This window comes from Mytilus galloprovincialis, chromosome 6 (assembly GCF_965363235.1).
Source record: "Mytilus galloprovincialis chromosome 6, xbMytGall1.hap1.1, whole genome shotgun sequence".
NCBI classification, from domain to species: Eukaryota; Metazoa; Mollusca; class Bivalvia; order Mytilida; family Mytilidae; genus Mytilus; species Mytilus galloprovincialis.
The window spans coordinates 92,453,773-92,476,975 of record NC_134843.1 but is presented as its reverse complement, the minus strand read 5'-3'; the positions used below and the strand labels follow the sequence as shown (position 1 = coordinate 92,476,975).

At 31.5% G+C, this 23,203-nt stretch overlaps 1 protein-coding gene across 1 annotated transcript; it reads right to left on the bottom strand.

Moving 5' to 3' along the window:
* Positions 1-1,407: 1,407 nt before the first annotated feature.
* Positions 1,408-23,153, bottom strand: LOC143080732 (protein arginine N-methyltransferase 5-like). Its single transcript, XM_076256731.1, has 16 exons — positions 22,978-23,153; positions 15,839-15,957; positions 15,479-15,564; positions 15,040-15,171; positions 14,136-14,239; positions 13,498-13,711; positions 9,941-10,030; positions 9,343-9,414; positions 8,865-8,942; positions 7,451-7,509; positions 5,696-5,821; positions 5,008-5,293; positions 4,413-4,506; positions 3,155-3,271; positions 2,738-2,802; positions 1,408-2,143 (listed from the first exon to the last, which is right to left on the bottom strand). Exons 1-16 carry the CDS (start codon positions 23,073-23,075, stop codon positions 1,991-1,993), a joined length of 1,893 nt encoding a protein of 630 aa, XP_076112846.1. The 5' UTR covers positions 23,076-23,153; the 3' UTR covers positions 1,408-1,990.
* Between the last annotated feature and the right edge of the window lie 50 nt (positions 23,154-23,203).

Below are 23,203 nucleotides of genomic sequence, written 5' to 3'. Positions count from 1 at the left end.
AATATTCTTCAAGTTTAGTTGTCAGTTTCAAAGTAGAACCCCTAAAATTAATAGTACTCTCAACATTCCAAAATGAACTGTCTAAATTTATGTCATGACTCTTGGACTCATGGAGAAATTAAATTTTTCTTTTGGCAGTTTATATTCATTGGACTTGTTCAAAACTTTAATGGAATACCATTCATTAAAAGTATACCACAATATTACAACCTGCCAAAGTTAGTTGCTAAATTTTGTCAAAATTCTATTTTTAGATATTAACTGCTGTATAATTTGGTGCTGTATATTCTCTAATAGATGTTTGTGTTGATCAATTGTTGTTTTACCGGGATTAAAAGGGCATTCGTTAAAATGATTAGTTCCGACCTGTTTGTTATCTATACCCCCAGGAGTATTTATAATTGTTTATTATTGTTGTGCTTTATAAAGCATTATCAATGCACATATTAGAACAAAAAGTTCACATGGACTTTTGATAATTACAAATTTAGCTCTTCATCCTTCATCAGCTGAAGTTAGAATTTGCATGTTACTAGTCCACAAACCATTGCACTTTCCAATACTGTCACACTCTGGATTCATTTATTTTTGTGGGCAATGGAAAACTTGCATATTTGTGGACATTTAATTTCGTGGTTTTACCAAATTCTTTAAACAATCATTTAGAAAATTTGTCATTTGTTGAACATTAAATTTCGTGGTTGACCTTGACCCAGAAAATCCACGAAAATTAGTATCCAACGAATAATAATAAATCCACAGTCATGGAATGCTTATCTAATATGGCTACTGACCATCAGGCTTCAACATTGTTTTTTCAGTGGAAAAAAATAATGTTGAGCACAGCATACATTAACTTGGGTAAATTGATAATTACTCAGTGGTATACTAACAGCACAATTTTCTGAATAAAACTCCATGTGAACTGGGTGTATTTATTGTTGTCTGAAACTGTGTGTTCAAGTTTTACTATACCATATATATTGTTACCAAATTTTAAACTATATTTTGTGATAAATATTGATTTGTGTCTATAATATTCAAGTTGTGAATGAATCTATGTAAAAGTATGTCATTGTATGACATTTATCAACTGAAATAATTTATGACCATTGAAATTTGTTTCAATGGTCACAATTTACTTATAATAACTTTTTTGGAGAAATTAACATACTTGTGTTTACCCAGAGAATCTGAAATGAGTATTTTACCTTACCATACAGTGGTATATTTGTTCCTTTTATTTATATTGTAATAACATTTTGAAATGTACATTATTCTCAACCCCAGATGTGTGCTCAAAGCTGGAATAGGACCAAAACCAAAAGGTACATGTTGAAAGTATATTCCAAATGTTGTGATATATATGTTATATGTATTCGTTGATTAAACAAAACAAAAAACTAATATAAAAATGTTTTCTTTTTATTTCATTTCACTTGTTTGTGATAACAGGTAAATAAACCAAAATTTGAACAATTTGCAATTTGTAATGTAATGTAAAAATTAACAAACAAAAAATATGCTGATATACAGGCAAAATGACACAGATTTCAGGTCTTAAATGTACCTTCTTACAAATGGTTCCTTCTTAATCCAAGAGGGTATTTCAAAAGAAGCTCGGACAAATATAATTATAAAATAAACAATATAATCCATTGATACCTCAAGTGTAAACGATTATACAAAAAAATGATAAAATGTTTGCATTATTTGTACAATATTAAAGTTTGGTTGAACCAGATCACATAGTAAACTATCTGAAAACATATCCGAAGTATTTCATTACATATTCCCTATATCTAGTACAAGAAATAAATATTATTACAATTTTTTAAATCAAGTGGTACAATAAAAATATATCAAACAATCAATGCATGTAAACAATGGAAAACTTTGTTCATTGATATTTTTAGCAGATCTATTTTACAAAATGTCAAATTAAGTACAATTGTCTCAATCAGATTGTGTATGGATTGCGTAGAACTGTCTATAAACCAATGGTATATGATCTGCCTTTAGGATTGTGAATTGGTAGGATTTGAGGTTTAGTAATAGCCCATTCATACCAGACATTTTTCTCACTGACACATCTCCAAATATCTACTGAAACTGTATCACCTTTCTTCAAAAACAATGGAGTCTAAAAAGAGAAAATGAAGTGAAAAATTAGTAATTTAAAAAAATAAATATCTTTTTAATCAAAAGTAGAAATTATTTTTACATAATTTCTAAATTAGCCCTTATAAACATTGTACAGTTGATAAGTACAAGATAATTAACTGTGTGAATTGTCAGCCTTTTGATATCTCCATCTTATATGACTTTCATGATACATTTAATTGTCTTACAAAACTTTGTATAGTCTTACTTCTTTGTTTAACATTTAAGGAATGTCTATGAAGAAATAACATAAAAAATTTGGTGCACACTGAATAACGTGCCTATCGGGTTATTCAACAGTGTGCACCACATTTTTTATGTTTTCTCGAATGTCTATGGGCTGATAACAAAATAACGTCAGCCAATCAGAAGATGTGTTACATCCAAAATTAAATTATTCTGTTATAGAAATAAGTAGATGTAGTGTGATGACACAATTATTCATAAGGATGTAAACAACAACAGGTCTCAGTTCAAACTTTCTTTTTGAAAATTCTGTCACATATGTTATTTTTTATATTCTCTTCATGTTAAACTGTACACACAAACTCATTTTCATGTACTTTGTTCTTACCTTGATTGGAAAATATATTGGAAACCAACTGAACATTCCTTGTGAATGGGTAGATGGTAATATACCTGAAAAGTAGTAATTAATAATTAATATGGAATAATTGAATCAGTATGTTGAATAATGAAAAAAAACATAAACCATGAATCTAGGTAATTAATTACATGATTATCTTGCATATAAAAATGTTTTCTATTGATCAATCTAATAGTTACCATGGAACAATTTGTGGAAGCAAAATTCTGTAGTAATGTATTCAACTGGCTGCTCATGAAATTCATGTAGGTTCCAAAGAGGTCTAGAATTCAATTTTACCTTGTCCAATGTTTGGTCATGCAGATTACTGGAAACATTTAAAAAATGAAAGTTAGTGGGCATCAAAATATTTGCGAGTTTTTCTTCCTAAAATGTTTGACTTACTGAGATTAATGTCTCCATACAGCACAGTTTCAAAATAACCAGAGAAGCCATGTAGTAATGCATCATTCTGTATGTCAAAGTCTAAACTGATGTGTCGTGAGTTGTCTATCACCTCATCTGAAATATAATCAGTTATTGAGGAAATCTTACAATATTATTTATAAGTCTCGACTTCTAAAAAAACACTTATATTAGCATCATGTATGCAGGGCGGATCCAGCCATTTTAAAAAGGGGGGGTTCCTAACCCAGGACAAAGGGGGGGTTCTGATTATATTTCCCCATTCAAATGCATTGATCGACCCAAAAAAAGGGGGGGTTCCAACCCCCGGAACCCCCCCCTCTGGATCCGCGCCTGGTATGAATAAGTAAAATAACAAACAGAGGGAAAACGACTGCATTGCTGGATTACATATTAATATTCTATTTTTTAAATATGCATGTACTAAAAATCACATGGTGTACTATTGTACGTGGCTTAGTATCAAATATCAACATCTAAATATTAAAATTAATGAAAGAAACCAAATAGAACAAAGAGAAAAAAACAACTTAAAAAAAATCATCCCTTTCTATTTTGAAACCCTTAAATTAGTTATTTCAAAACCAGTAAATTTTTAGCATAACACGTCTTATTCAGTGTGCACCACATTTTTGATGTTTTTTCTTCATAGACAGAAACAAGAATGTGTCCATAGTACACTATCATTTTCTGTTTTTAGTGGACTGTGAAATTGGCATTTAAATTAGAAAGATCATATCACAGAACATGTATAGTAAGTTTCAAGTAGATTGGACTTCCACTTCATCAAAAACTACCTTGACCAAAAACTTTTACCTGAAATTTGCACTATCATTTTCTATGTTCAGTGAACTGTGAAATTGGGATCAAAACACTAATTTGGCATTAAAATTAGAAAGATCATATCATAGGGCAAATGTGTACCAAGTTTCAAGTTGATTGGACTTCAAGTTCATCAAAAACTACCTTGACCAAAAACTTTAACCTGAAGCTGGAAGAACGAACGGAAGGACAGACAGAATTCGAAGGACTAACGAATGAACAAACGCACAAACCAGAAAACATAATGCCCCTCTACTATTGTAGGTGGGGCATAAAAATATTACAGTCATTCCTTCAGAATCTTTAATTCTAGTAGTGATTTGTATACATTTTGCCCAACTATTTCAACAACAAAGCCATCATTGATACAAAATTCATCATCTGTAACTGGCATTTCTTTTCTTTTCTTACTCACCTTTGTTTGGATGTTTGAAGACAAAAACTTTCTTTGGTTCATCTAGGACCTGACAATTGTGTAGTCTGACAACATATGGCATCTCAAAATAATGCTAATAAGTTTAAAGAATCAAAATTAAGACAAAAACTTTGTACATATTAAATGAAAAATACTATACATATAGAAATGGTTTTTTTTACTTTAGTCTTACATTACACATTTAAAAAACAAAAACATTGCCTATAAAATTCAGTAAATATAATGTAACCATTAACTACTGTTTGAGACATTATGTTATTCTGAGCTGGTAAAGTGTCTTGGATTTATAGATTTTATATGATGACTTTTGGATGAGCCTTCTTACCATTCAATCTGGCCTTTTTTTCTAACTTTCAAGATATCAATTTTTTTTTGGTGGGTGTGATGTATTTTTCATATTTGTTCGATGGTCTTTCACAGTAATAAATTTCATAGTAATTAAACTATAAATGCATACAATTATTATACAGGATGTGTAAAAAAACAGATGTAAAATCCCAAGAAACTAGTTATCAACATGGTAGAAAAACTGCACCAATAGATTAAACAACTGTCAAAATATTTAACTACTTACATCAGGTTGTTTATCCTTATCTTTACAGTTCCTGACTTCATTGTGTAGTTTCTCTGACTGTAATGGCGCTAGGAATGATGTATATTCACACGGAATGCTGATCCCATCCTCCTTCAGGAATCTCTGTGCTCCATCAAGACATTCTGGTGACAGTTCATTATCAGCAAATGATCCCAGTAATTCACTCACTAGAATGTCAGCTTTCTGTGGCGCCTCCCACTTCCTCATGTCACATGATATAACTTCTACTTGGTCACCCCACATCTCATCTTTCATGTTCTCTAGCCTTAAAACAAACCAATAAAATCTATAATTAGAATACTAGGTAAAAGTGTCGGTCCATAATGGCACAGAAAATAAGTTTAAATAGGAGGTATTGGAAATAGCAGAATTTTCACCAAGACGTAAAATTAACAAAAAGTCCAGGGTAATTCAGAAGATTTAAAAAGAAGCATCTATTTCAGGAATAAATTGATTATTTATTTATCTATTTCAAATTAGTTTATTAATAAAGGAACACCAGACTAAATGAAAATACATAATTTAAAAGGATTTTTTTTATGGCAATTGTGCATAAAGACAATCTCAATGAAGACATGATCAAAATACCAAAAAAACAAAGATCTGCATTGTTATTGTTTTTCTTCGTCTATAAATTTCCATATTATTGTTCCTTCATTTAACTTACGTGATGACAGCATTAGGATTTTTCTCCACAGCATAGATCTTTTTCACCTTCCTGCCTGCTTGTTGTGCAGCTGCTATAGATGCCCTGACTAATGGTCCACGCCCAGCACCAACAACCATTAACACACTATATAAATTTAAAGATTGATTAGCATAAACTTTCACATGATGTACTTATTATGTATTTTACTAACTCAATATGTAAGAATTCAACCCAGAAGACTTATACAGTTAATAGAATTTTAATGTTTACAACAAATTCTACATTAATACTAAAATTATAGCAGCCCCTAATCTGTATATAATCTGATCTGACATATTAATTGGAAGTCTTTATGAAAAACACTTCAATTGGTGTTTAGTTTGTAACATTTTAAATTCTCTCAACTTGATGACAGATTGTCTTTCGGGTGCCATCTAACTGCCTTGATTTGAGGTATCAGCATTGAAGGAAATATCAATCCATTATCAACCATACCGTAGATACTCGATAATAAGTCGATCCGACTATAAGTCGGATGCCCTTTTCAGCTCCAAATTCTGAGTATTTAGTCTTGACCCTCGTATAAGTCGGACAAAATTTGGACATTTTTGTTTGCAGCTGACAGTTACTGAACGCCGGTAAAACCAATGCAAATCCAGGAATTATATTCATTTTCTGCATGAATGTTTGTTTGGTTTGAATTTAGTTGATGTTGATTATGATAATTTATATAGCTGTTTAATAATAAAGATGTATTTATTCCTGTTGTTTTGTTCACTGTTTGATTACAGATTAGCCATGTGTTGTTTACGTAATGCATCAATGATTTTGTAGGGTATGACTAACAACCTATTGTTTGAGAAAAGCGAACATAAACCAATATGAACCTGAAATTTTTTTAAGTCGATCAATATTTTCACAGAACACATAACTCAGTGTTAAAGGAGCATGTACACTTCATAATTCTCATTATATTGTGATGATTAAAGGATTAAAAAAAATTAAGTGAAGCTAATCAACTTTATATTAAAATAACTCCCAACTCATTAGTGTCATCTATTCACCTACCGGTATCAGTGATGTTTTTCACACCTTTAGTGAATACAACTCTTTGTCTCTTAATTAGGGGTTATCAATGGATTATATTGGCTTGCCAATCAATTTTGTAATCTTTGTCACTCACTCACAGTTTACCTGAGACATTTTAATGAATAATATTTTGATCTTGGGAATGAATCTTAAAATTATTTTTGATTATTGTATGATTTATAAGTATTGAATTGATATCATGATATCACAATAATGACACAATAACTCCGCTGAATACATCCTTTTAAATAGTTGGTACATTGTTATCTCGTTTTCATTTTTGGTTCTTGGCTCTTTCTTTTGGGTTTATGCACAAACCATTTGACCATGAAAATCAATACACAAACCGGAAACAGTCGGAAATTCAAAACAAATTGACAGAAAAATGTTAACAGAGAACAAATAAAACACAAAGACAGTATTGTAGTCATTTATTTTCAACAAAAACTTTTAATTTAGGGATTTATGTAGGTTTGGCAATCACCAACGTAGTTTTGACCAGGAAATTCACTCCTGACCACTTTTCTCGAGCTTGGATTTTTCCTCTGGTCGCTGGATCTCGCTTATAAGTTGGTACCCCTCTCTGGATTCTGAATTTTACTCCCAAACTTCCGACTTATAAGCGAGTATCTACGGTAATTTACATAAAACAATTCATACAACAATGATTTGATTGCTACTTACATTTCTTTTGTATCTCTTTCCTCTGGTTTGACTTTGTCTAACAAAGCATGATACACAGCCTGAAATGAAATGTTTATCATTAGGCATTACTTAAGGTTTTGATATCATGAAAGAATAGTATAACATATTGTTAGAATGACTATGACAAGTGAACAAACTGAAGAAAAACACATCTACCTTTTCTAACATGGAAAATTGCACTTCATTTTCTTTAATGGAATTAGTTTATAAAATAATATCAAATTCTTCACATCAATGCCTATTTGTAAGTAAATATTTTGTCAAACAAGTTTAAAGATTCTGTAGTCTTATTTCATAACATAAAATAAGAAAATATCCACATTGCTTTCAAGTTCTAAATTATATTTTCTATATTAATGGTATTAGATAATGAAGCAGTATAAATAACTATGTTATATCTTGAAGTGGAAATTTTTGCATGTAACATTACAAGGATATATTATCCATATACTTCTTGATGCACATTTTTGACATATAAGTTTCAATGAGTTTTTGATTGATTATTTCTTTTTCATTAAAAAAAATAGTATTTACAACAACATTTTTTTGCTTGCCATTTTTCAAGCTATTTAAGGAATGACTGTAATAATTTTTCTGTCTATGAAGAAATAACATAAAAAATGTGGTACACACTGAATAACACACGTAGCGCGTTATTTGACAGTGTGCACCACATTTTTTATGTTATTTCGAATAGACATTCCTCAAGATTCCATATTCAAGGAGTAAATCATGAAAAAACAGTGATGACTTCACAGTCAAATGACAAAATTATGTCTATGGGCTGATAAAAAAAATTCTCACAGCCAATCAGAAGACGTGTTACATCCAAAATTAAATTATTTTAAAATAACAGCACTCTGTTTGGTGGTTGTTCACCACTGACTACAGATTTGACCATTGCAGATGCAGTTTTATTGGTGATGCTGAGCTGAACAAGTATAACATGTACTTGCAACAATCAAATCCAAAATTGACTGTGGCAATCTTCAAATACAGTCCTGTCATTCTTATTTTATTACTATGAGATTTGATGTAATAGTTATGGAAGACACATGTTGTGTTAGGCTCTGATCCTGTCCACAACTCTATAGTATGGTATTAGGTTTCTGTTTTGCTTTTTTCCAATCATATTGTTCATAATATTGTTGTAAAATGATGCCCTTTATGGGTTCTTGATTAGATTATTAAATTCTTATCTTATCTTATCTTATTCAAATGCAATAATAGTAAAAATTTTCAAAATAAATATTTCAAATATCCACCAAACGTTGACTGCCATCACTAAATATTTTGACTAATGACACTGACTGTCAACATTGTAATTGACAGCAGACATAATTAAAAACAAAATGTTACATGTCTTACTGCAGTTCAATAAAAAGTATATTACCTTCTGATATTGTGAATATTTGACAGGATCCTTTTCAAATATCTCATAGGTCTGTGATTCTAAGTTGTCCATCAGTGGCTAAAATTGGAAGTAAAATAATAGTGAAAATACAATGCTTTAATATTTAGGTCTTAGATCAACAAGTGCAACCATAATTGCTAGCAATATATTTTTCTTATTCATGCCAAAATAAAACACAACTTTTCAGACTTCCTTTCATAAATAATTTCGATTTTCATGTAGATGTCTTTGAGAGGTTAACCTGAAGCACAAGTACTAGTCATTGATTATTGTATGCTTGGCAATATAACTTGTTAATAAGAATAATTTGTGCATCATAATAGTAGTGAAAGAGATCATTAATCTTGTATTGTAAGAAACCTTGCTATTCAGATTAAATTGAAAATACAGTTACCATAGCTCATAAAAGTGATCATCTATTTATAGAATAATGTTGTGTATTACAATGATTGCGTACCTGCAATGGGCTCTGTAAGTAGTCCTCGTATCCTTTAGCAAACTGTGCCACTGGATCTGGTGGTGGCTGGGTCTATAGTAAAAAATATCAGATTATGGACAGGTTGATCTTATTGTGTGATCAGGTAATCTATACTATATATATAATATATGACTAGTGTATGAAATAAACATAGTCAGATAAGAATAAAATTAAACTTTTTATTTACATTTTTTGTAAACAATTACTGCACCTGATTTTAACAATAAATGTATGTCTCTTCAGGATGCTTGTTGCTAAGATATCTGTAACCAAAAAGGACCAAAAGCTAAACAATGAAATGTTATGCATGTACTGTTCAATCGAATATCCAAGATTTTATTGTTAACATCTGAATTTTCAGTACTTATGAGTGGTGAATTGAACAAGCCATTCAGGTATTATATGTAGCTGTGAATACCGTTTGCCAACTCAAGTTAACCAAAAGATCCAAAATTTGACAGTAAATACAGACTCTGTGTTAAAATACCTGGAACATGTGATCTTAGTGTTGTTGGTTAATATGAATATTGTGGCAATAAAAAGATTTGACATTTTACAGATGACTTGGTCAACTTACCTGAAACAAGTGATCTAGGTACTGTTGGTAGGTGTGAATACCTTTGTCTAGGTGTCTGTTTGTACCTGTTATAATAATCTGGACTTCCAACTGTAAAATATATATAATTTAATATGATAACAGATTGTCAAAAGAAGAGTAGAGCTATTACTAATGACATTTTCATCGACTACTGTACTTATTTTTATACTTCACTTAGGTGGAGATTTAAAAAAATCTTTTTCTAGACTACTAAATTCTGCAATTAGTTTTCGAATTTTATTTCTTATTAAACATCATTTTTTTCTATTGTCTTTGTTGTTTTTAAAATAGAAGGTTACATATAAAGCACAACTAGAACGGAGAATTATATAAAATTTAGGTAAACTCACTTGTGTAATATGGTTAAAACAATACCGAAACTCCAGTCTGGGGATTATTAATAGAAGAGGGATGTAAAGGGTTATTTTTGTGCAACTTGTTTTGCCATTTTTATTTCACATGCAGCTGTGAAAAAATTTCACTATCCACAGTGTTTCATGAAATAGGTTAAAAGATCAATGTGCAAGACATTTTTAATTATTCGTTCTTCGTGAAATGGCAATTTTATTTCACATTCTTCTGTGCAGACCCCCCCATAGAAATATAGTCAGGAAAAGCATCCCCAGAGAATCCGACATGTTTCAGAAATAACGAAAATGAATGACTGTGAGTCTTATTCAACTTTTTATTTAAGTTTTTTCCCATAGAAGTAAACAGACAGTTGATTTCAAAGCATGGATAAAATTTCAAAGGGAATAATATATACAAACATAACGATAGTTATGGATTTCGTAATTTTTTTTTAGTATGTCACAGTTTTTTCTAATAAAACCAACATAATTATGTGCATATTAAACAAAGGACACAAATGGATTCATGACAAAATTGTATTTTGGTGTTGGTGATGTGTTTGAAGTTCTTACTTTACTGAACGCTCTTGCTTCTTACAATTATATCTATAATGAACTTTGCCCATTAGTAACAGAGAAAAATATTTGGTAAAAATTTACATAAATTTACCAAATTAATGAAAATTGTTAAAAATTGACTATAAAGGGCAATAACTCCTTAAGGGGTCAATTGACCATTTAGGTCACGTTGACTTATTTGTAGATCTTACTTTGATGAACATTATCGCTGTTTACAGTTTATCTCTATCTATAATAGTATTCAAGATAAAACCAAAAACAGAAAAATTTCTTTAAAAATTACCAATTGGAGGGCAGCAACCCAACAACCGGTTGTCCAATTCATTTGAATATTTCAGGGCAGATATATATTGACTTCATTAACAATTTAACTCCTTGTCAGATTTCCTCTAAATGATTTGTTTCAGAGTTATAAGCAAAAAACAACATTTTACCCCTGTTCTATTTTTAGCCGTGGTTGCCATCTTGGTTGGATGGCCGGGTCATCGGACATATTTTTCAAACAAGGTACCTCAAAGATGATTGTGGCCAAGTTTGAATTAATTTGGCCCAGTAGTTTCAGAGGAGAAAATTTTTGTAAAAGATAACTAAGATTTACGAAAAATGGTTAAAAATTTTACTATAAAGGGCAATAACTCCTAAAGGGGTCAACTGACCATTTCTGTCATGTTGACTTATTTGTTAATCTTACTTTGATGAACATTATTGCTGTTTACAGTTTATCTCTATCTATAATAATATTCAAGATAATAACCAAAAACAGCAAAATTTCCTCAAAATTACCAATTCAGGGGCAGCAACCCAACAACAGACTGACCGATTCATCTGACAATTTCAGGGCAGATAGATCTTGACCTGATAAACATTTTTACCCCATGTCAGATTTCCTCTAAATGTTTTATTTTTATGAGTTATAAGCCAAAAACTGCATTTTACCCCTATGTTCTATTTTTAGCCATGGCGGCCATCTTGGTTGGTTGACCAGGTCATGCCGCACATTTTTTAAACTAGATACCCCAAAGATGATTGTGGCCAACTTTGGATTAATTTGGCCCATTAGTTTCAGAGGAGAAGATTTTTGTAAAAGATTACTTAGATTTATGAAAAATGGTTAAAAATTTACTATAAAGGGCAACAACTCCTTGAGGGGTCAATTGACCATTTCGATCATGTTGACTTATTTGTAAATCGAAATTTGCTGAACATTATTGCTGTTTACAGTTTATCTCTATCTATAATAATATTCAAGATAATAACCAAAAACAGCAAAATTTCCTCAAAATTACCAATTCAGGGGCAGCAACCCAACAACCGATTGACCGATTCATCTGAAAATTTCAGGGCAGATAGATCTTGACCTGATTAACATTTTTACCCCATGTAAGATTTGCTCTAAATGCTTTGGTTTTTGAGTTATAAGCCAAAAACTGCATTTTACCCCTATGTTCTATTTTTAGCTGTGGCGGCCATCTTGGTTGGTTTACCGGGTCACGCCACACATTTTTTAAACTAGATACCCCAATGATAATTTTGGTCAAGTTTGGTTAGATTTGGCCCAGTAGTTTCAGAGGAGAAGATTTTTGTAAAAGTTAACGACGACGGACGCCGACGGACGCCGGACGCAAAGTGATGGGAAAAGCTCACTTGGCCCTTCGGGCCAGGTGAGCTAAAAATGGCAAAATTTCCTCAAAATTACCAATTCAGGGGCAGCAACCCAACAACAGGTTGACCAATTCATCTGAAAATTTCAGGACAGATAGATCTTGACCTGATAAACATTTTTACCCCACATCAGATTTCCTCTAAATGCTTTGGTTTTTGAGTTATAAGCCAAAAACTGCATTTTACCCCTATGTTCTATTTTTAGCCGTGGCGGCCATCTTGGTTGGTTGACCCGGTCACGCCACACATTTTTTAAACTAGATACCCAAAAGATGATTGTGGCCAAGTTTGGATTAATTTGGCCCAGTAGTTTCAGAGGAGAAGATTTTTGTAAAAGATTACTTAGATTTATGAAAAATGGTTAAAAATTGACTATAAAGGGCAATAACTCCTAAAGGGGTCAACTGACCATTTCGGTCATGTTGACTTATTTTTAAATCTAACTTTGCCGAACATTATTGCTGTTTACAGTTTATCTCTATCTATAATAATATTCAAGATAATAACCAAAAACAGCAAAATTTCCTCAAAATTACCAATTCAGGGGCAGCAACCCAACAACGGGTTGACCGATTCATCTGAAAATTTCAGGGCAGATAGATCTTGACCTGATTAACATTTTTACCCCATGTCAGATTTCCTCTAAATGCTTTGGTTTTTGAGTTATAAGCCAAAAACTGCATTTTACCCCTATGTTCTATTTTTAGCCATGGCAGCCATCTTGGATGGTTGGCTGGGTCACTCCACACATTTTTTAAACTAGATACCCCAATGATGATTGTGGCCAAGTTTGGTTTAATTTGGCCCAGTAGTTTCAGAGGAGAAGATTTTTGTAAAAGTTAACTACGACGGAAGACGACGACGACGGACGACAAGTGATGGGAAAAGCTCACTTGGCCCTTCGGGCCAGGTGAGCTAAAAATATGGCGACAATTTTAATTTTACCTTGAATAACATAAGAATGAATATCTGATGAGCTCTGGTCAACACTGGATAGCCTCTCTTATTGGTAAGGAACAGACTGGTAGAGATAGAGCATGATTTTACTGGCTCTGCTAACCATCTTTTCTGGACTTCTACAGACGGCATATCTGGTGTAAGTTCTAAACAAACACTAACTCTCTTGTGAGAATCACAAAGAGTCCTGAATTTGTGCCACCTAAAATCAAATTTTTTTTACAACTTGAATTTAGAGTATCAAAGAATTTCTGTGACAAGAAAGAGCTAAGTTAATTATATACTTTTTAACAACTTCAAAAAGAATTATATGACTTTAATACATGTAGTTAAATTATTATTTGTGAACACCATTTTAAGTCATGTGATTTCTTCATTATGTTATACATTTACATATTATATCATGTGATTTTGCTGTATATGCTATATATTATTCTCTTAGAGAACTATAATATGTTTTGTTTCTGAAACCTCTTTCTTACATGCATTAGGTAGAGTAGATATTAAGTTAAATGAAATTAACAATAGCTAAAGCTGTTAATAGTTTGAAATATCCTTTAGATTTTTTTACAAGTCAGCATTCATCTATTTGAATTAAATACAAAAAAATATAAGAATAAAGTTACCATGTCCATGTGTCTTCTGGGTTTTCTATCTCCTCTGTCTGACCCTCAATCAATGGATCAATTTGGTCCCTTGGAGACATTGTTGGGACATGGATCCAGTATTGCTGAAATTAAAACAAGAAGTTTGTATGACTAAAATAAATATACACTTTATAATATAATCCATTCTGATTTGAGTAGAATCTAAATATCTACTTTTGGCATAAACTGAAACATCTCAGAGTAAAACTTATTAAAGTTGAACGTGTAATAATCAAAGTAAATTTCTATATTCTCATTTCTTAATAAAATGTTCATTCATTAAATTATATTCCTTAGCCTTTAACATTAAAATTTAATCTAAAAAAGACTAGGTATAATATCAAAATATAAAGTTCTAAGGATACTATTAGTTACACAGTGTGCAATTGTCCTAATACGAGAATTTATCAGGTCAATAAAATTCATATCGGGTGAGGCGAAGCCAAATCAAATATGAATTTTATTGACCCGATTAAATTCTGTATTAGGACAATTGAACACAGTAACGAATTTATCCTGATTTTGTTATTTTGCATATTATTATATTCAAATTCAATTTTAGGACAATATAGCAATCAAATATATTATAGATATTTAATCTGAAACTTTAAAAAAATTAGCACTTTAAAGCAACTCAAATTTTAATTGACATAATAAATAAGGGAGATAATTTCAATTGACGTCATAAATAAGGGAGATAATTCCAAATGACGCGATAAAAAATTGCACTTAAATTTATTAGGACAATATCAGCCAATCAAATTGCGAGAAATTACTCTGAATCAGGATAACATATTTTATCCAGTAGTTATGTCAGATGCATTCAAAATTTATTCTGACAACCACATCACATGATAACACACTGATAGATAACATTACTGACCTGATTAGCATAGCTGTTAACAAGATGTTCATTCAGAATTCTGGCTAGATTTGTAATATTTCCATTCTTCAGTGGTATCAGTACAGACGGTATAGCTAAGTGACTAGCAAAAGTTAACTCCTGTCTTAAAGCCTGAAAATAGTGGAGGGTATATTATTGTAAATATCAAGTCTGATTAATATTATAAGACTCTACTAATTTAAAGTTTAAAAAGATATTAAATCATATTTGTTTGTATTTAATATCATGCTGATATATAGCCACCAATTTTGTTTCTTAGTAGATACAGCATCCATCCAAGATCATATATGTGAATACCATACATTGATTCTGTAAATGGAAGTCAAAATTTCTCATTTAACTTTTTATGATAATTCAGGTAACAAATACATACCATAATACTTTATTTCTATTGAAACCAATAAGTGTATAAACTTACAGCCTCTGAGTTCTTTCTAATCACGTCAACTCGAGAATCTGGTTGTAGCCATGGCGATATCTTTCCAACAACCAATGAATTCCAGTCTATAAAATAGAAAGTTAATTCAATTATCTCCCCTTTTCTGTGTTTGATAAGATTTAAAAAATAAATAAAAAGCAGTATTACTATTGCTAGCAAAACAACCATCCAACAAAGACCAAAGTAGGTAAAAGAAAGTATACATTGTAGGTCACTGTACTTTCTTCAACAATTAGCAAATCACATAATACAGTACTGTATTAAACATTTCAAAGACGTGACCTTATGAACATTGATATAGAATATTAATAATACCTGCTAATAAGAACTAAAACAAACCTTGTCCTGTGAGAAGCATGTCAGATCTAGTAATGGCTCCTGGTCTCTCCTTGGCAGGTCCATGGATGAATTCTCTCTTGTAACGAGGGTTGACAATGGGAAAACATACAAAATCAAATCTAAAATGGAAAATGTAAATTATCTATGTTATTTCGAAATTATTACAATTGGCATACTTCGGTAGGCCTGCTACAGATAATTCTGACAAACAAAAGAGGCGTGTTATACACCATTGTGTACAAAAATCAATTTAGATTTACGACATACATTATGTAACAAATTTTAGTGGGATTGACAGCAGAGAAATTGGCATGTAATGGAATTTCGCCACCGGCTGACATTTTTCTAGAATGCAAGTTAAGAACCTTGTATTATATCAAGATATATAGGAATTTTTTTCTTAGACAAGTGCCTGTGAGATACAAGGATACAAGGCTGTCAGCTGGCTCAAAAAGCGACACTTTCAATCTTGGATGGGCAAATATCAACTTTTAGATATAGGACGAGCTCTGACTTCCCATGGCATCAGCCTGTCTGGCAAAACAGCTGCTGGACATCAGAGTAATCTTAGACTAATCATGAATGAAGAAATTATGGACATAGTCTTCATGTGGCTGATTTTTTACAAATCCGGGGCCGTTCGCACCCATTTTCGTTCGCCCCCTTTCACTTTCGCACCCATTCACGTTCGCCCCCTTTCACTTTCGCAACCTACACGTTCGCGCACAACTATTACGTGCTATTATCGTGCTACTATTACGGTTCACTGATTTCAGAATCAGTCTACCTGTAATTTTAACCTGCCAGTCACTCTATTGATTAGGCCACGGTTTTTTAATTTGATGGTTTACGGATTTTCCCCATGAAAAAGTCGGGTCGGTCGGTCGGGAAAAAAAAAGAAAAAAAATCATCTTTGAAGACAGAAAAATATGCAAAATCAATATATATTTCACCTTTCTAACAATATGTTTGTTATGCTATGTTATCATCATTTCTTAAATTTTAGTTCGATGAAATATTATTGCTCAACTGTTATAAACATCGCATGACATTGTCTAATAATTTACAGTAAAAAAAGGGGGGTGCACGGACAAAGACGAAATTAAATCGTCATTTCAGAAACAAGAAAAATAATATCGCGTAGCTCTTTATCAATTCCAGAAAACTTGGTGAATAATGATCTTCAAGCACGAAAACTGATAAAGAAAAAAATGTAAAAACGTCGTACGAAAATAAGTTTCAACACACGTGTTAAAAACCTAATAGACTCGTCCACTGGAAAACGAGATTATCGGGTTAATCTGTTGTCTCGCATTCCCGTTTTTTATCCAAATGGACGATAATTTTTTTATTATCTATGAAACAACAAAATTCAAAATGATTTGTTAATATTCAGTACTTCAACTTGATGCCTTTACCCTGTCCACATTTGGACAAGTCTAATATCTATGAGATGATGCATCTTACGGACTGATGACAAATAAGGGAAACGAACTTATTGTGTAATTGGTTTTAAACACAAGTTTCGTTCCGCAATATTATTTGCGCAAACGACATTTCAAGGTCAGTTATAATTGATTTGTCTATTTTTAGAAACGTAAACTGGAAGTTTTATTTTTTCACAACAGAAAGTGTTATCAATTTTGTTAGTGATTAATGCATTTCATTTCATAAAAAAAAATTATTTAATTATTTTTCAGGGATAATGCATTTGTAAGGTCGGCGGGAATAAAAAAGCATGAAAAGTCAATTTTATTTTTATTCTGAAAATCGGAAAAATCGGGTCGGCGGATCCGTAAACCAACAAATTAAAAAATCCTGGCCTTATATTAGTTTTTATACATCGTATTTGACATAAAATATTTTTACAGGTGAAGTACTGGAGAAAACTTTGTTTTAATAAAAATAGCCTAATTTTTTTAATTATGGTTTTTATATTATGACTGCTATTTATTTTCTTTAATCCTCAAAATTATTTTTATTTTATGATCCTTGTTTGTTGTTTTTTTTCGTATCTTTTGCATAAATTTTTTAAACATATTTTTATTCAATTTCTGGAAGGTTATTTTTGTTTTACTGATTTATTTTCCATGTAAATCCATTGATTAGCAGAATGCTATCTCAAGTGCATACGTTTTACATTGCTGTTTGGCGAGGTCACATGCAAAATATTTCTATATTAATCACACTACATTTGTATTTAAAGGGAAACTTCGCAAAAAAATCAAAAATTGATATTATGTCCATTCTGTATAAAAAGGCTCAAATTTATAGATATTAAAGTTTTATTCCGCTAGATAAGAGATCAACATCGATTTTAAAATTTGAGTATCAATTTTCTACGCTCCGCCATCTTGTCATCTTCTACGATTATAATCACGATATGTCTATAAAACACAAAGGACCAAAACTACAGTAACCGATGTAGTCGTAATTGCGTGTCGATATCTTGTCAATCGTACGATTGTTTTATCTGACTAACAATAAACTTGATACGGAAAATGTTCTTATTTTTTTTTAAATGACCATTATTATATATCTGTTATTTTTAAACTGTTAATATTGGAATTAGTTAAAGAGTCACAGTTCAAATAATAAATAAGTGTTCCGTGAAAATTGTTTTCAAAAATCTAATTCGTTCATAATTCTTTAAAGTAATAAACTTTATTCAAATAAATTCGGATCTTTCCTCATCTGATCACCAGCATGGCTAAAGGTATTACTCCCAAAGGTATTGTGAGGGGTGTGAGGACTCAGGTGACACGTCCGGGTATTCAAGCGATTTCCTGTCGGGCTTGCAAGTTCATGCATCGTTTCACTTCTGTAGGTATTGATCAGTGTACACGGCAGACTTATAACTTTCCATTTTGAACTATCAGGTGTATAATACACATCTCTGTCTTGTGTGTCCGAAAGTGATATGATGCCAATATTTAACTCGTACGCTTGTTTATAAATAACATTTCTGGTGTAAAGAATATTATTTATGAAAATATAAAAAATACCACAAAAAAAAAAAAAAAGATTTGAAGAAATAAAAATCTATATACATATTTTTTCCGAGGGTTAATTTGGGAAAATGTAATTTGTCAATTATAGTAAAGGACAGACTGGTACATACCAAAAATATTGATTTAAAAAATGTACGCACTTGTCGATGTTGGCTTATACGCCTGGATAGAAAGTTACGGAACTATAGTGCAATTTAAAATATATACATGTATCAGACTATATTGTATACCAAAAGAAGAAGAAGAAGAAGAAGAGAACCAGTTTGATTTAAATACAGGTCGATATATATCTTGCTTTGGTTCATCGAAGTTATGAACATAGTAAAATCCCAGTTTTATGTATCAATTAGATTGTTCTCGAATAAAGGAAGAAATTCGTCATCATCACAATTGTTCCGACATTCATGTAAAATATATGCAACTGGACGTACACTAATAATCCCAAAGGGGTGTGAGTATTTTCTAGGAAAACTATTGAGTATTAAAGTTTCAAATCAATTTCGGGATTTATTTTCTTTCTTGCCGTGATATGATAGCAATTTAAAGAATAAACTGCTTGTTCGCTTTAGCGGTATCAGAGACATGTATATATGTCTCTGGCGGTATTCTTGCCAGTTGAACAGCCTTATAAGTTACATTCAAAAATAGGGAAAGATGACATAAAATTCGCTGTCTTTTGTTTTTGAACATCGTTGGTCAAATAGATAGAGTATTATACGTTGTGAGACGAGGACTATTTCAACAAATACTATAAATACAAGAGGAAGTTTTCGTTTTTTGCAATTTGAGAGTAAATGATGTATCAAACGTTCAAGAATACGCATGTAAAATGTGTCACTGGATATAAAAAAAAATCAATCTCAAAACCTACTTCCGTATGGAACTACCCCTTTCAGTGACCTGCAAATTTAACAGATGATACACTTTATAAGATTTGCATGTCCAACAACGACCCACTACTCTACATGTGTTACTGACAGCCTAAGATAGTAATTCTTCTGTTAGGTCAATTCTCTTTCGAACAATACCAGAAAACATGGAAAATAAGTTCTTTAAATTTTGACTCTGGAATTAACACCATTTTTTCGTGCGACAAACTTTATTTCTGGCGATGAGCAGACATGGACGGAAAACAATAAACAGATAGGTTTAATATTTGTTCATTCATTTAACATGTATAATATGAATACGATTGTACTTAAAAAAAACTTATATAGTTAGTTTCAAGAACAACCGGGTTCAGACAAACTGTTATGAAATCGATGCTGTTACTTATGCATTCACCCAATTCAATATTACGATCAAAGAGAGTAAATTAGTGGCAACATAGACATTCCGTTAATAACGGCATAAGTATGCAGTTAGTACACGAACACCAATCTGTGTTTTAAAAACTAGCGATGGTTGCTACGTCCAGTTGCATATATTTTACATGAATGTCGGAACAATTGTGATGATTTCGGGAACTTTCTGCAGCTTCCATTTTATGGAGCTCTTCTTCGGTATACCCTGGCTCTAGTGCGTACCCAATATGACCATACTCGTCAAAATCTGACTCTTTTGACTGACTGGAACCACTGTTATAGTACTATCATTCTCCGAACAAGATATTTTTATTTATGATTTTATGATAAATTTTTGGACCATATATAAACTGTTCTATAAAAACAAGCACGCAAAAATCATAAGATAGAAATATAACTTTTAAGTAATATGTGAGTAAAGTTAATTGAATCATTTAAGTTAATATCCTTTGGGCTCGAATGTAGTTAACTAATAAATGTGTTTTATAGGATAGCTCAAATCCTCATCCAAATAATATAATCTAGTATATGTAATAAAACCCTTCCTACTACACCGAGTTTTAATGCCAAGCGGTAGACATATTTTAGGTACCAATTAAGTAATTGAATGAGTAATAGATAACAATAATTAATCATGAATGTGCAAAGATTTAAAAACAAAAGTATTTTTCTTTGTTCGTACATATTATACTCCGCTTCGGTAGATTTATCTACTTATCTTCAGATAGTTTCAGATATACATTAATACATGGCTTTCAAAAGTCTAAATGTAAGTGTTCTCGTACATTTTTTGCCTAATAAAGAAAATCAAAATGCTTTGGTAAAGTTATTTCTAATTCCCCCTTTTTAATGAGACATACATCAAGGACAAGAGGTGTATATCATTTCATTCTGACACATGAATTAAGTTTCCCGTCTTAACCGAAAATTGTTTAAATTTTATTACTTAGTAAATTAATTTATTTGAATTGAAATAAATGATACAGCAAATATAATTAAATAATTCCACGGCGATCTATTTTTATTTGTAACAAACTTGAAACTTGAATTAGTATTATCAGAGACATATAAATGTGGCCGTGTGATATTACGGGATTTCGCCGAGTTGCCAATCTCTTGTATTATATGTCTCTGGTATTATAGATGTGTATATTGAATGCTCCCTTGTTTTATAATCCACTGATCCGAATAGACAGTCACATCTGGCAAGGTGTGCCCTAGAGGCGTGGTTAAATACCTAAGTGCAAATAACAATTTACCTTTCAACAAGCCATCTAAGAGTATTCAATTTGCCACAGAACCGTGAATACACACATCGTATAAATCTAGTCAAAGCAGAGATAGTAAAAGGTCAATAAGAGTACACCAACATATTGTCTTTACAGATTATTGTACTTTAATTTGTTCACCTCATATATCAGTCCGAAAATGCATTAATTAATAAATTTATAACTTTTTTGGTTGTCTACTAAAATAATTCGAATATATACGTTTAACATAGAAAATTTATCTCATGAATGTGTACAATTGCACGTCTGTGCGTCTTATCTTCTTATTATCGGATGTTTATTAGATAAACCATAAGTCATCGGCGCGCTTACGATTACGTTTAAATATCATTAAAAACCAAGACTTTTACTGATTGTATTTTAAATCCCGGCATGCAAAAACCAGGAGAAAACGTCACGACCTACAGGAAGTAGTTAAAAAAATTTCATTAATTGTTGAATTTCTCCTTTATTACTGGACATATAGCGATAAAACTTTGTGAATATATATATTTTGTCATAATGAACATATTTAAACCATAAGTAAAAAATCGCGAATTTTCCCTTTAATATTCAGTCTGTGTTGGGTCAGTTCCGAGATAAAAATAATCACAGTGAGCAATACTTGTATACAAGTAGCTTGATGATTCTTTATAGTTGTGAATTCACTTTTTACTGTAAACAAATTTTGTCCGAAAGTTAGAGATGTATAACTAAAATAGAACGCAAATAATAACACTAGAAGAAGATATTGATTCTTCCCGGGCATAAGTTTATTTTAATATTTCCGTGTTTCTTCATTATGATAAATTGGGGGGGTAGGAGGGGTTTGAATTTCGGGATGTCGGGTAAATTTAAATTCGGGACCTTGGGACTTCGTTAATTGCATACATGTAATATTAAATTACGCACAATCCATGTAAACTTGGAAACTTTCATGTCATATTTTTGACAGCAATCTAAAAAAAATATTTGCCGTGAAAAGACAATTCCATGATACACATATTAGTGATCAACAGCGTGTGCACGTGGTTGAACTTTAACTTGACTTCACGCACAATATTGAATGATAATAAAAGATATTAAAGATCGATTTTGTCCACTGCACGAGATTTTTATATGGCGGGAAATATCGTAACAGTAAACACAGGTGACCTTATTGAACGACCATGGGAAAATCCATTCATGTTTAAATTTGATGTGGAATGATTGGCAGTATTGTGCGTTAGTTCTGAGGCTCTTGATCGAGATCCATTAACAATTGATTTACCAGAATAGAAATTTAATCGATTTACATACATGTATAATCAAAACAGGCTTTAGTCTTCTTTAACTATTTTACGTATTATATTTATCAGTTGTTTTCCGGATATAATAACTTATTTGCAATATAAAAAGAGTAAATACATCAAAATGTATAAGCGTTTTCCTGAAAGGTTGGATTCTCATGCTCATGATGCCTGATGGGGTCTTGGAATTTTGGATGTTGAAAATCTTCGAAAAAAACAGGAGTACAGATTGTGGCATGAAGTAACACTAGGTTTAGTTTAATTTACCCAGACTTGCAAGCCTGATCTAACGTATCATTAATGTTTGGACAGCAATGAAAGTCTCTGCCACAGGACACACGTGTTGACATTTTTACCACCGGCATGATTACAAAAACAATTACGGTACAAACACGGGTTTATAGTTCGGAATTCTACAAAACATGTCTCTTTGATCATTTTATCAATAAATAACTTATTTTGATATAAAATAAGTTTGATACAAAACAAAAGT

Coding starts and splice junctions, on each gene's coding strand:
- LOC143080732 (XM_076256731.1), bottom strand. CDS start 23,075: ATGCCGGTGGTAAAAATGTCAACACGTGTGTCCTGTGGCAGAGACTTT. Junction 10,031..13,497: donor TCATTCTTATGTTATTCAAG/GTAAAATTAAAA, acceptor TATATTTTACAG/TTGGAAGTCCAGATTATTAT. Junction 5,822..7,450: donor GAAAGAGATACAAAAGAAAT/GTAAGTAGCAAT, acceptor AAATTTATATAG/TGTGTTAATGGTTGTTGGTG.